A 13,673-nucleotide genomic window follows, 5' to 3' on the forward strand; every position below is an offset into this window, starting at 1 on the left:
GACCTCAGCGCCCAACGTGCATCCGGCATGCCACGTCCCTGAGAAAACCAGGCCCCAATCCCAGGGGCTGAGCCATTCCACAAACAACACACAGCAGACCTGACGTTCAGCCACCGGCGCCGTTTCAGTGGAGAGCGGTTGGCACCTGTCAGTCCACAAGCTCACTTTTCTTCTTTTTGTTTTTGTTTTTTTACGCCGCGAGCCATGCTCGGTGCATCCGACTGAGCTGATCTGCAGAGGCAGATGGGTCCGCGGCCAATCTCTCGGGTGCAAAAACGCAGGCAGGATTATTTGCAGGGGTAGAATTGCACTCACAGAGACACAGGCTGCACGGAGATTTGGAAGAGCGTCCCTGGTGTGAGAGCTGCCTTTCCCCCTCTGGGCAGGCGATGTTCTTGACTTACAGCCCTAAGAAGAAACATGAGCAATCCATTAGTAATTTCCTCCTTGAGCTGCTTAATTGGCTTGGATTGGTCTGTAATAAGTGGCCCCCTCCGGATATATTTGTTTTATAGCACATTTAACTAATGTTATTTGCATAAATGGAAATTAAAGAAAGGGAGGAGACACAACAATGAGATTAAAATTGACTCTGTGCAGAAGCATCTCAAGGTATTAACGTTAATGACGGCGACGGGGGCGCCACGTAATACCTTAAAGGCAGATACCGTGTAAATACATTAGCAACAATAGATGGCTAATAGGGATCATTTCTGTTAAGTAAATTGTTCCAAGACGTGCCGCTGGCACGTGGAAAAGGCGTGTCTAATGCAACTGACTTATCCACTCGGTGCTGCATGTCACAGGAGCTGGTTCTCATGTATTTCCTGTCGGGCTGTGTTCAGAGCAAGGCTGGGCTTGTGTTTACGGTCCAGAGCTAGGGTTTAACAGAGACAGCGTTTCAATTCTTAGCTCTGCTGAGACCTCTCTGCATGATCTCGGGCAACGCTCCGTCACTTTTACGAAGTTGGGGGAGCTACAAAAAGCCGCAGAGCGGCGCAAGGGAAAGCAGCATCTAAGCACAGCTTGTCCTGTTGCATCCGGGGCCGGGAAAGGACGAAAGGGGAGAGGGAAAAAAGGAACATTTGGAATCTCAGGCCATTTGGGGGTTTTGACGGAGCCAAAACAAAACGAACTAAACATTTGGACGCAAAGGGAAACGTTTTAAACTGAAGTTTTTGAATGAAGATGTTTCGTTTCACAGTGTGTGTGTGTGGGGTGGGAAGATGGGTTTTTTTACCAGTTTGGGTTGCTATCCAGCATCTAGGGGGGAGTGTGGTGGAAGCCATCACAGAGCGCGGGTTTTCTAGCCATAATAACACTTGCACCCATCTCGAAGCACTTTACAAAGCGAAGTCAGTAGCATTATCTTTATTTTACCGGTGGGTAAACTGAGGCACCACCTGTAGTCGCACAGCAAGTCAGTGACAGAACCTGGGGCTCCCCAGGTTCACTCTGCTGTTCTCTCCCCTGGACTGCGTGTGCCACTGCTCACTTGAGCTGTGTGCACGTTTGCTACAATTGCACGTGGACGTCGGGTAACTGCTCATGGAAAAGCCTTCAATGGGGTGCAGTGGGGGGCAATCGGCACCTCCGGGAGCCTCTCACTACCTACCAGGACTGAGCCCTTGCTTCCCAATCCGCCAGAGGGTCGAAAGCCACGCAGGGCTCCGCCCCCTTTCCAGACTCCGCCCCTTTTGTACAATACCCTTACTAACCACTGGGGGCGCCGATGCAGTGCATGGCAGCTTTTTGTTCCTGCAAATGTGCACGCCTGCATGTGGCCACGTCCGGCCGTGCACAAAGGCTGCTCCCTGGGTACCGCTCTGCTTAGCCCTTGCTTTGCCAAGCTGCCGCTTGTTTCCCGGTCGGCTGGGGTGTCACACCGGTAATGGAAAGCTCTGTCAGTGGTAGGCTATTCCTCTGACTGGGCCCATTACTGATGAGAGCAGCGGTCTTGGGGTGGTTTGCCTTCGCAATACGGCTGGGGTGTCCCGGCCAGCTCCCGGCTTTGGCAAGACAGGGACAGCTCCTGCTATATAACGTCCCTTTGTTACTGCCCCGTCCTCTGAGCGGGCTCAAACACTGATCCCATGGCATTTTGTATCGTTCGCCCTCCCTTTAGCGTTTGACCTATGGGGGTGAACGTGTCGTGGGGGGGGCGGCGACGGGGAGAGCAGGGCACCTGCCTGGCAGATGCTGGAGATCAGAGCTGGTGAGCACGAGGGCAGCTCCCGCAGGTCATACAGCCCTGGCCCACGGGAACCAGCGGGAGCTAAGCACCCCACTGCATTGCATGCTGGGAGCTGTAGTCTCCCCGGGCCGCGCACCGGCAGGGTCTGCCCCCCAGCTCCAGGCAAGGTGCCAATGCAGCACCCGGGGCGGGAAATGGGGGGCAGGAAGGGGAGTTAGGGCGCCCCCGTCTGCAAGGTTCGGTCCAACCAGTGGCCCTGGGAGCGGCCGCCGGCCCCGCCGCTCAGCACCGGTGTTTTCCCCCCCGTTCTCCCCAGGTGTCCAGCAGCTGCGACTACGTCTTTGTCAGCGGGAAGGAGACGCGTGGCTCCATGAACGCCGGGGTGACCTTCAGCTACGAGCACCTGAGCGCCCCGCTGGAGATGACCGTCTGGGTGCCCATACTCCCGCTGCGCATCGAGCTGTCGGACCCCCGGCTGAGCCAAGTGAAGGGCTGGAGAGTGGCCATCCTGCCGGACAGGAGGTGCTCACGCCCCGCGGGCTGGGGAAAATGGGGGGGGGGCTGGGGAGCCATTCCAATCTGCCCTTGCCCGGCTTTGCATCTTGCTGCCCATCGGTGGCTCCCTGCTCGGCCACTGGAGGGCGCCGCAGAGAAAGCGCCCCTGCGGCCAAGGGTGGGAGAGATGGCCCCAGCCTGGGGCCGCCAGCTCTGACTGCACCCTTGCCCGTGACTCTGTCTGTCTGGAGAGCGGCTCCCCGCGGCCGGATAAGGATCTGGCACTGGAGATGAGCAGCAGCCTCTAACGAGCTGCTTTATTACACAGCTCTGCTCTTCGGGCGTGAACAAAGCTCTGGGGCATGAAGTGCAGCCAGGAGGCGCAGGCCCTGGCGTGGGTTTGCCCCCCGTGCGTCTGTGCCTAAGGCAGAGTCGCCGGGGTCCCTCGGGCTGCCTGGCTCTGGGGTGGGGGCAGTGCCGGGGGAGGCTGAGCAATTGGCAAATGTCTTTGCCTGGGAACTGTGACCCCAGACGGGAGCTTAATAAACCCGGGGGGTGGGTTAACTCGGAGCCCTGGGCAAACGTACATACACGCACACCTACGTGCACACATGCACATGTGCACAAGCATCCACATCCACACACACACACACACTCACCTGCATATCAGCAGCTGTGCTATACCCAGGCATCTGTGCAGCACATACACCCACGAGCACAGGCCAAAGAACGAACGTGCATGTAAACACACAGGTGCCCGCAGGCAGGCCCAGGTGCGCATACTCATGTGAACACACACAGACAAACACACGCACACACACACGTGACTACACGGCCTTCCCCCTCTTTCCCCGGCCTTACAGAACTGCCGGGAGCCCAGCAAATCCCATTTCTCTTCTTCAGTTTTTTGCATGGTTGCAGGCTGCTAATTTCAGCCGGAGGAAACAACAGCAACTCCTTTGTTTTAGAGAGAGGCAGAGCGGGACAGGGACAGAGGGGGGATATCCAGAGGGGGATCCTTTGCCAGTGGTCCAGGACGGTTTCCTGGGCACTATCATAATACACCTAATAAATAATGTACAGTGCCTTGCACAATCCGTGCCTGGGATTCCTGGGCATTACCATAACACACCTAATAAACAATACACAGCACATGCCCTACATGCACTTGCCTTTCCCATTTGTACAGCTGGCCGAGGCCTTTTGTGCAGAATGCACAAATAGCACTGGCCCTTCACATTAACCCCGTCCCCTCTGACAGCCAACGCCACATGCCGTGGGATCTGCCATCGGGCGCCACCTGCATCCAGAATCCCTTTGTCAGACTGCTGCCCTTGTGGCCTCCTGCCCCAGAGGGGTAATTTACTCTCTGCAGCAATACTATTGCACATAATGATTTAGATACAGGCCTCACTGCTGAATTGCAGCTACTTCTGGGGGGGGCGGAGCACGGCAACAGGGCTGGAAATGAAGGAGTGTAACGGAGCTATCTATCCGCCTGTGACAATATTCCTTGTGGGAAATGTAGATTCGCAGGGGTACGTACTGACAAAAAAAGGGCAGCAGTTTTTGCACACACTGTTTCAGAGATGGGATATAAACAAGTGGTCAGGGAGCTGTACTTAGCCACCATTGACTTAGACCATCCTTAGCAGGTGTTTTTCCCACCTGTTCTTAGAAACCTCCAGTGACAGGGATTCCACAACCCCCCTTTAGAGAGAGAAAATGTTTCCTAGTATTTCACCTGAATCTCCCTTCCTGCAAACTAAGCTGATTGCTTCTTGTCCTCTGCTCAGTGGCCATGGGAAATATTTGATCCTGTCCACTTTAGAACAGCCATTTACATATCTGAAGAGTGGCTGTTATCAGGTTCCCCCCCTCCCGAGTCTTCTCTTCCGTCGACTGAACTCACCCAGTTCTTTCAACCTTTCCTCCCAGCTCAGGTTTTCTAAACCTTGGATCGTTTTTGCTGCTCTCCCCTGGCCTTTCTCCCGTGTGATCCCACCTTTGTGACAGTGCGGTGCCCAGAATTGGCGCTCCAGTGCTGAGCAGAGCAGGCCCGCTACCTCCCGTGCCTTGCATACGATGCTCCTGTGAATACACCCCAGGAGAGCAGCCTTTTCCGCCACTGCATCGCCCTGTTGGCTCATGTTCGGTTTGTGATGCACTATCACCCCCAGAGCCTTTCCAGCAGAACTACCGCCTCTGCGCCCGCTGTTCCCCATCCCTCCGCCGAGCCTCTCACCTCTGTCTCTGCCCCTGGTACCCACTAGCTGCGGAGGAGGGGAAAGGCCCAGGCCTGCGGCCGCCGTGGCAGGGTGACTGATCTGTCTTGTGCCCCCAGGTCAGTGCAGGAGAGCGAGGATGACGAGGACGAGGACGAGCGGAAGCAGATTCGGGGCTGCACCCTCCAGTACCAGCACGCCACCCTGCAGGTCTTCACCCAGTTCCACACCACCTCCTCGGAGGGGACCCACCAGGCCATCACCATGCTGGGGCCTGACTGGCTGGTGGAGGTCACCGACCTAGTCAGCGACTTCATGAAGGTGGATGACCCCCGGGTGGCCCAGATGGTGGACAGCAGCACGCTGGCCGGGCGGGAGCCGGGCACCACGCTCTTCAAGGTATGGGCCCCTCGCCCCTTTTCCTTGCGGGGGCGGGGGGGCAACTCCACACTTCCCCAGATTTAAAGGGGCAGAGGCACCTTTCACCCATTGCCTGTAAATGAGCCGACTGGCCGATGCCTGGTGCCAACCACTGTCAGCGGGAAAATGCTGCAAATCTCCTTGAGCAGGCGTGCATCTCCCTCCTGCAGCCAACGGCGGGGGGAGAGGCAATGCAGGCACTCTCCTTTCCCCTGCTTGGCCAGAAGGAGGGGCCAGCCCTGGGTGAAGCGTCTGAGGAGCTCTATTAAGAAGGAAAAGGTGGAGACAAGCCGGGATAGGCCTGAGGCTGGGGGAGTCTGGATCTGTGCTCCTGATAAAGCCGGGCCAAATCTGCAGCTTTCCGCTCCAGCATCCAGCCTGGGTGCATCACCCGCACAGTGGGGCCCTGGCGTGTGCAGGGTGTTGGGATCATGGGTTCAGGGTCACCCCAAGAGGCAGGAAATTTGCAAATGCCATCGGCCGCGCTGAAGAGGGTGGAAATCCCACCACGCCCATCTCCCTGAGGTCCCCCCGTGCCCCAAAAGCAGCATCTGCCTGGCCAAGATCTGCCTTCGAGCCGGGCTCTGTGAATGTCATCCTGGCTTTGAAGCTCAGCAAAGCAGCAGCCGCTCTCCTTCCTCCCTCAGGGGAGGAGGAATGGGGTGGGAGCAGTTTAACGTTATCTCCCTAGCACATTCCTCCCCTGCAGGCTGGCTTCAGTCATTTAGTGCCGTGCCAGGCCGCTCAGGCTGTAATTAGTTCAGGGCCTGGGCTCGGTTTTGCTTTAATAAGCGAAATTCCTGGTTTCTTTGATACGGGTTTCAAAGGGCCGAGCGTCTCAAGGTCAGTGGGGTGGCTGCCGGCGGATGGGTGCTCTCACGGTGTGCCGGCGGCTCGGCCGTGGTGCAGGCAGAGGGCATGCCCGTGTGGTCGTCTCGGGGCCAGCGGCGGGGGAGGCCCTGCCGGACGCATCGTCAGCTCCCCGGCTCTCTGGGGGCCAGTGATTTTTCTTGGCTAAGGGGGAGGCTAGGGGAATGGGGGAATTGCAGCGCTGCTCTGTGGGCGAGCCTGGGCCCTGGCTCCTTGACGCCAGCCGGGCACTGCTGTGAAGAAGCTCGCAGCAGGGGGGTGGTCCCTCATTGGCACGGGCCAGGAGGGGGGTGGGTTGCTGGCTGAGCCGTCCCGGCCCGCTGTCTCTTGCAGGTGGTGTCCCCGCTCACGGAGGCGGTGCTGGGGGAGACGGTGGTGACGGTGGCGGACGAGAAGGTCAGCATCACTGATCTGAAGGCCCAGGTGGTGTCCAGCCTCTCGCTCTCCCTCCATCCCAGCCCCGGCAACAGCCACACCATCGTCGCTAAGACGGCCGCCCAGCAGACCCTGAACTTCTCCAAGCAGGTAACACCGGGGCCGGCCAAAGCAGGCTGCACCTCCCAGCATGCAGTGCTCCCAGCCAGCTGGGCTATCCCCGGAGCACTGCATGCTGGGGCCTGTAGTCTCCCACTGGAAGCACCTGCAGTCAGCGCTCTGCCATGTGGACGAGGTCCAGCCCCTGGGGGCCAGGTGGCTGAGAGGGCCTTTAGCTGAGACACCCTTAAAATAACATGATGAGAGGAGGGACGGGGCGTGCAGTGCGGCTCCGGGTCAGACGCGGGTGCAATAAATTCATTGGGGCTCATCTCATAGGCCCAGTGGAAATTCACCTCCATCCCACGCAATGCAACGGGACTGGTGGGTCCTGGGAGAGGCCCAGGCTCCAGCTGGGGGTGGAGGCAGGATCCCCCGATCAGCTGGCCTTGGGGGAGGCTCCCTCCTGTGCCTGGTGTCAGAACGGCGGGAGTTCCCATTACGTCCAGCTGGGTAGCAGGGACTGCCTTGGCTTCTCTCTCACTGATCCTGGCTGGATCCAAGCACGGACAGAGCAGCCAATGGTGGGAGCAGAAGATGAGGGGGTCCAGTTGTGGCCAGACGCCCCCCAGCTCCCATCCACTGACCTGCCCCAGTTCCCACAGCTACCAACCCTGTGTCTCTGCCCCAGCCGCCAGTTGTGTCGGCGTGTGCTGACCGTATGCAAATCACTTGCAAACATGCAAATTCTCATTTGCCAATTTGCATACCCGACCTTGCATCTGTCTCAAACCTGCCAGCTACGCCTTGGAGCTTCCCGGTGAGGCCTGGCCCTGGGAATCCTTTGCAGCAGGGCTTTGGCATGGCGCTGTCTGCGGGGTGCAATAGCCCAGGCCTCTGCGTTGGCCACCTCGGGCTGTGTCATCGCAGCTCCCCCATGGGATCTCTATGCTCGGCACGAGCGGCCGACTGAGCTCGTGCTCTGTAAAGGGGCGTCGGTGCCAGTGGCCCTGTTGGGCCGTGTCGTGGGAAAATTGAAGTCAAATTTACGCCAGGGCTGAAATGGGCCCAAGGAATGTAACCCATTGAGGGGGGAGGTCATTTTATAGGTTTGCTGAACAGCACAGTCCTTTCAAACCCATGCACCCCCCTGGGGGAAGAGAGAAAAGGGGGGGTGGATGGATGGATGCAGATCATGGGGGATAGAGAGGTAGATGGATGGATAGAAGGGGGATGGATGGATCGGTAAATAGCATGGGGGATGAATGGGTGGAGAGAATGGGGGATGGGGAGGAAGATGGATGAATGAATGGATGGATAGAAGGGGGTTGGATGGATGAATGAATGAATGGATGGATGGATAGAAGGGGGTTGGATGGATGGATGGATGGATGGATGAATGGATGGATGGATAGAAGGGGGTTGGTTGGATGGATGAATGAATGGATGGATAGAAGGGGGTTGGATGGATGGATGGATGGATGGATGAATGGATGGATGGATAGAAGGGGGTTGGTTGGATGGATGAATGAATGGATGGATAGAAGGGGGTTGGTTGGATGGATGAATGAATGGATGGATAGAACGGGGTTGGATGGATGGATGGATGAATGAATGGATGGATAGAACGGGGTTGGATGGATGGATGGATGGATGGATGGATGGATGGATGGATAGAAGGGGGTTGGTTGGATGGATGGATGGATGGATGGATGGATGGATGGATGGATGGATGGATGGATGGATGGATGGATGGATGGATGGATGGATGGATGGATGGATGGATGGATGGATGGATGGATGGATGGGGGTTGGTTGGATGGATGAATGAATGGATGGATAGAAGGGGGTTGGATGGATGGATGAATGGATGGATGGATAGAAGGGGGTTGGTTGGATGGATGAATGAATGGATGGATAGAACGGGGTTGGATGGATGGATGGATGAATGGATGGATAGAAGGGGGTTGGTTGGATGGATGGATGGATGAATGAATGGATGGATAGAAGGGGGTTGGATGGATGGATGGATGGATGAATGAATGGATGGATAGAAGGGGGCTGGATGGATGGATGAATGAATGGATGGATAGAAAGGGGTTGGTTGGATGGATGAATGAATGGAGATCATGGGGGTTGGATGGATGGAGAGAATGGGGGGTGGGGCAGTAGATGGATGGATGGATGGATGGTTGGAGAACACGGGGGATGGAAGGACAGATGGACAGATAGACAGGTGGATGCCCATTCCCCGCGTTTGTTTTGCAGGAAGCCCTCCTGAGCATGTGGGTCTCGTACAGCGACGGCACCACAGCCCCCCTCTCCCTCTACGACCCCAAAGACTACAACCTGGTGGTGAGCAGCCTGGACGAGAAGGTGGTGTCAGTGTCGGTCACCCAGGACCGGGCCTTCCCGCTGGTGGTGGCGGAAGGCGAGGGGGCAGGAGACCTGCTGCGTGCCGAGCTGGTCATCTGCGAGAGCTGCCAGAAGAGCAAGCGCAAGAGCGTGCTCTTCACGGCGCTGGCCAGCGTGCGAGTGCGCTTCGGCTCCGAGGAGGACCCCACCTACGACTACGGGGACGCCGGCCACGTGCCGAGCCAACCAGGGGCGGCGGGGAGGGAGGAGAGCGCAGCCAGCACCACCCTGCGAGCAGACGTGGAGAGGAAGCCGGAGCCCAGCCAGGACAGCGGAGCTCCCAGCATCTCCCACACCACCGAGGATTTCCCCACCCTCCCCACGGGCTTCGTGCAGGTGACGCGGGGGCTGACAGACCTGGAGATCGGCATGTATGCCTTGCTGGGCGTCTTCTGCTTGGCCATCCTGGTCTTCCTCATCAACTGCATCGTCTTCGTGTTGAAGTACAGGCACAAGCGCATCCCGCCCGAGGGCCAGACCAACATGGACCACTCCCACCACTGGGTCTTCCTGGGCAACGGGCAACCCCTGAGGGCCCAGAACGACCTCTCCCCTCCACCCGAGAGCCCCGGCAACCCGCTGGAGAGCGTCCCGACCTGCTGCCATGGGGACCACCACAGCAGCGGCAGCTCGCAGACCAGCGTGCAGAGCCAGGTGCACGGGCGGGGGGACGGCTCCTCGGGGGGCTCCACCAGGGACCAGAGCGAGGACCCGCTCAACTCGCCCACTTCCAAGCGGAAGCGGGTGAAGTTCACCACCTTCGCCACGCTGCCCTCCGAGGAGCTGGCCTACAACTCCATCCCCGTGGCGGATGAGGAGGACCTCGAGTGGGTGTGCCAGGACATGGGGCTGCAGGACCCTGAGGAGCTCCATGATTACATCCGGCGAATCAAGGAGATTGCTTAGCGGGCCGCCACGCCACGCCCGCTGCTGCCCACGGGCCGGGGACTGAGAGGATGCCCCGGAGCCTGGCCCGGGGCTCCAGTTTTACCTACGCCCCTCTCTTTCGCTGTCTCTTGCGCACGTCCTCTTCCGCACACGGGGCTCCCCCGAGCCAGCCAGCCTCCCGATCCCTCCCGCCACCTTTTTTTTAATTTTCATTCTTTTTTTCCGAAAGGGAACGAGCCTCGAGCGATCCAAACCGAGCCGGGGGAACCCCGGCGTCCGGAGGGAGTGAGGGGCTGCCTCTGCCTTCCGCCCACTTACCCGCCAAAGTGCCAAGGTGCCTGAACGCCGCTTGCACAAATGCCCCCCCCTCTTTTCGTCCCCGGGACCTAGGTGGGGCTGTAGCGGGGAGCCGGAGTGGCGGGGGGCGCGGAGCCCCGTGTTAAGGGGAAGACACTGGTGCCCCTGGCAGATGGAGGGGGGGCGAAGGAATAAAAGCAGGAGGCTGATATAGGGCAGCAAGTGGGGGGGGTGGGCTCAGAACTGGGGCAATGACGGCCAACGTGGAAGGGACCCCGTGTGCAACTCGGATGTGCCCGTTCTGGTGCCCTGCCGCTTGCCTTTGCCCGCTCTGCGAACCCTGCCCTGCGGCCGCCGAATACACATCGGCTGCGAAAGACGAACAACATTTCTCTGCTTTTCTTTGTTGCACAATAATGTTGAATAAATATACATTCAGGGATCCCCCCCCACACACACACCGAGAGACCCGGCTGTGCCCCCGGTGTCACAGGACACGCTGCTCCAAATGCTGGGGGCAGGGAGGGGAGGAGGGGGATCTAAGAACCTGGGCCCTCTGGGGAGCGCACCGGAAATCTGGAGTGAAGCGGTGTGGCTTTGGTGGTCACCATCCATCTTGGGAGTATGTGGCGAGGCCTCTGCCACTCCCCTGACTATGCAGAACCAGAGGATAGCGGCTACCTCTGTCCCTCTCACCTGGGCCACCCTGGGTTCGTCCCTCCAGCCCAGGGCATGTTCCCTTCACATTCTTCTGGTTCTTCTGCTTCTGAAAATCCAGGACTGGTCTGAATCAGGGAGGGGAGGGCAGGGACCCCAGAGGGCTCCGAGATCAACCCCAAAGCTCCTGAGATACCTGGGAATGCGAAGCTGGGGTGCTCGGCCCTGTACTGGGATCTTGCTGCTTCCCCCAGCTCCTTCCCATAAGGCCCCATGTTCCGTCCCTCCCTACCCCCTGCTTGCATTGCGTGTGCTCAGCGGTTCCCACGTGTGTGCCTTACACAAATCAAAGCACACGCGGAAATGGCCCCCCATGGGCGCTGCCAGGGTCCCCGCAGCTGACGTGCACCAGACCCAGGTTTCTGCCAGGAACGCTGGCCTCCCGCTGTATGCCCGGCCCGTAGCCGCTGTGGCGGGGCATGCGGCAGGGGTGAGCTGAGCTCGCAGCTAACTGGCTCCCTGACCACAGGCTTTGGAAGCACCCTCCCTGCACTGCCCACGCCGTGCCTCAGTTTCCCCTCTGTACAACGCATTGGTGTGGTTCTGTGGCTCCCCTTCCCCTCCCCAGGTCGCACAGAGGCTGTTGGGGGAGAGACTTGAGACCCCTCATGTTGCCGCCCAGCAACTCCAGATGTGCCCCACAGAGCCCCCCTCCCCCCATCATCCTCTGGGAAGGGGCAGCGGCTCCTGGTGACAGGTTCCGTCATGCTGCTGTTCTCACAGTGCCAGGCCTAGTCCCAGCCCAGTGGGGCCTGCCCGAGCCAGGCCTGGCCACAGTATGTCTCCCAGCCACTGCCTCGCCGATTTGAGGCCTCGAGCATAGTCGTCTGTTGGGCAGCTGACCCCCTCCCTGCCAGGGAGCCCACAGCTCGGCCTCTCCCATCGCCACGTTCCCATGGCGCCAATCACGGGCCCGGGAACAGGGCAGGATGCAGCGCCCCCACCGCCCAGCCCCGCCACCCACCAACAGTGGTCCCTGTGTGCTGCCCCATGGCGCACAGCCGTCTGGGGGGTGGCTGGCCGCTGCCGTACGCCTCCCTGGCCGTAGCACCGGCACTGACTAGCAGAGGGGCAGGCGAGTCCAGCTGCTCCCGCCACGGGGGAGTCACAGTATTTCTCGATTGGGCTTCGCCCACCACTGTGTCTGATTTTTCGTACATAAATAAAAGCGAATAGAAAAAAAAAACAAAAAGGCACTGGAAAGGCGGGAGAATGGCCAGCATCTCTGGTGGGTTTATTTAGCATCGCCCCTTTAGCCTGGGGCTTAGCCGATAATCGGCCCCTTGCTGGGTTCTTTCCGTTCCGAGGAGATACTGCTGAGATGAGTCACAGTCTCGATGGCCTTTTGTTTGTGAGCAAAGAATGGCCACCTGCCGTCCCGGTCATTGACCACAGAAGACGCAAACAGCAGCTGGCAGTTTCCTTTCTCAGGAATCTCCACGTCTCCTTCTCCAGCGAGCTCCTGTAGCTCTGCTTCCTCTCAGGCGCATGCTCACAGGCACCACCAACACACTCCGGCTGCTCTTGGTATCCTAGCTCCTGTGTTCGTGACCAGGGAACCCCCCTCAGCTTACCCGGCTCAGCTCTGAGTTGCCATGTGCCTTGGGCAGTCCCTCCGTTCTTTGTAGCTCTCTTTATGCCATAAAGTGGCTTAATTGCTCCTTCTGTTGAGTCTGAAAGCCTGCTTGGCCCTACCCATTGACTTTAACTAGGGACTCATCAAACACATGGAGTTTGTCAGGACTAGCTGTTGCACTTTAAATTCACACCCTACCTGAATCTGAATTAACTTCCAAGTGTCAACAATCTCTCGCTCTGTGATTTGGATCAGCAGCTCAGCTGCCGGAGGCCATTAGCACCTGTCCCAATAAGGGTGTAGCTATGCACAACACACTGTGTACAGACATTAAAGCAGAAGGCAATTGCTTTCCCCCTTTCCTGTCCAGCGCTGGATGAAATGGCACATGGGCGGGTCCCGAAGGGGATGTCGGGCAGCCGCCGCCAGCCTGCCCTTCCCACATGGCAAAGGGGAGTGGGTCTGCCCATGTGGCAGCCTTGTGGCCCGCTGGCTTAGGGAAATGGCGTGGGCTTTGTACCCTTCTACGCTGGGTTCCCCCGGGTGTAGCGCGAAAAGCCTGCTGGGCCTCGGACACCCCGGCGACAGGCCACGGGGGCGGATTTGCCAGAGGAGGTTGGCGTGGAGGCAGAGGATGGGCGCTGCCACGCATGGTTGGAAGCCGGAGCCCTGCAATAGTGCGGCTACGGGTGTGGACTGCCCCGGGCTGCCCGTTGGGCTCAGGCTGAGTGTGACTGTAGAAAAGGAATGTAGCCCTACGAGCCTGAAACGTCCCCCACCCCGTGCACGCACACTGTCCCGGCTACGCGCTGCATCCGTCACTGCGAGACACCCCGGGCGCGCACGCGCTGTACCGGGCACGCACACTGCCTGGAGCAAGCTGCTGTCACATTCCCCTCCCATCAATCGCTCGCCAGGCGCTTTGCAAAGGCAGTGCCGTTACCCCCGATTGCATAGAAGGGGAAACTAAGGCACAGGGAAGCCCCCCTCCCCCAAGGCAGCCAGTGGCAGCGCCAGGAACGAACCCGAGTTCAGCTACGTCCCAGCCTGGTCATCAAAGACCTAAAATGAATTTGGCTAAATCAGCCACTGCATCCTCCCC

General features: G+C 58.8%; 1 protein-coding gene across 1 annotated transcript in view; it reads left to right on the forward strand.

Moving 5' to 3' along the window:
* The window catches only part of TMEM132E (transmembrane protein 132E), a 192,904-nt gene extending 182,181 nt beyond the window's left edge, over nt 1-10,723 (forward strand). Inside the window, exons 6-9 of the mRNA XM_067538156.1 lie at nt 2,511-2,716; nt 5,034-5,313; nt 6,538-6,729; nt 8,947-10,723. Coding sequence (XP_067394257.1) covers nt 2,511-2,716; nt 5,034-5,313; nt 6,538-6,729; nt 8,947-9,999 — 1,731 coding nt within the window. The 3' untranslated portion in view covers nt 10,000-10,723. The remainder of the gene's footprint in view (nt 1-2,510; nt 2,717-5,033; nt 5,314-6,537; nt 6,730-8,946) is intronic.
* Nucleotides 10,724-13,673: the final 2,950 nt, after the last annotated feature.

The sequence above is a fragment of the Emydura macquarii genome, unplaced genomic scaffold (genome assembly GCF_026122565.2).
Source record: "Emydura macquarii macquarii isolate MOO-44397 ecotype Brisbane River unplaced genomic scaffold, CSIRO-AGI_Emac_v2 contig_450, whole genome shotgun sequence".
Classification (NCBI taxonomy): Eukaryota; Metazoa; Chordata; order Testudines; family Chelidae; genus Emydura; species Emydura macquarii.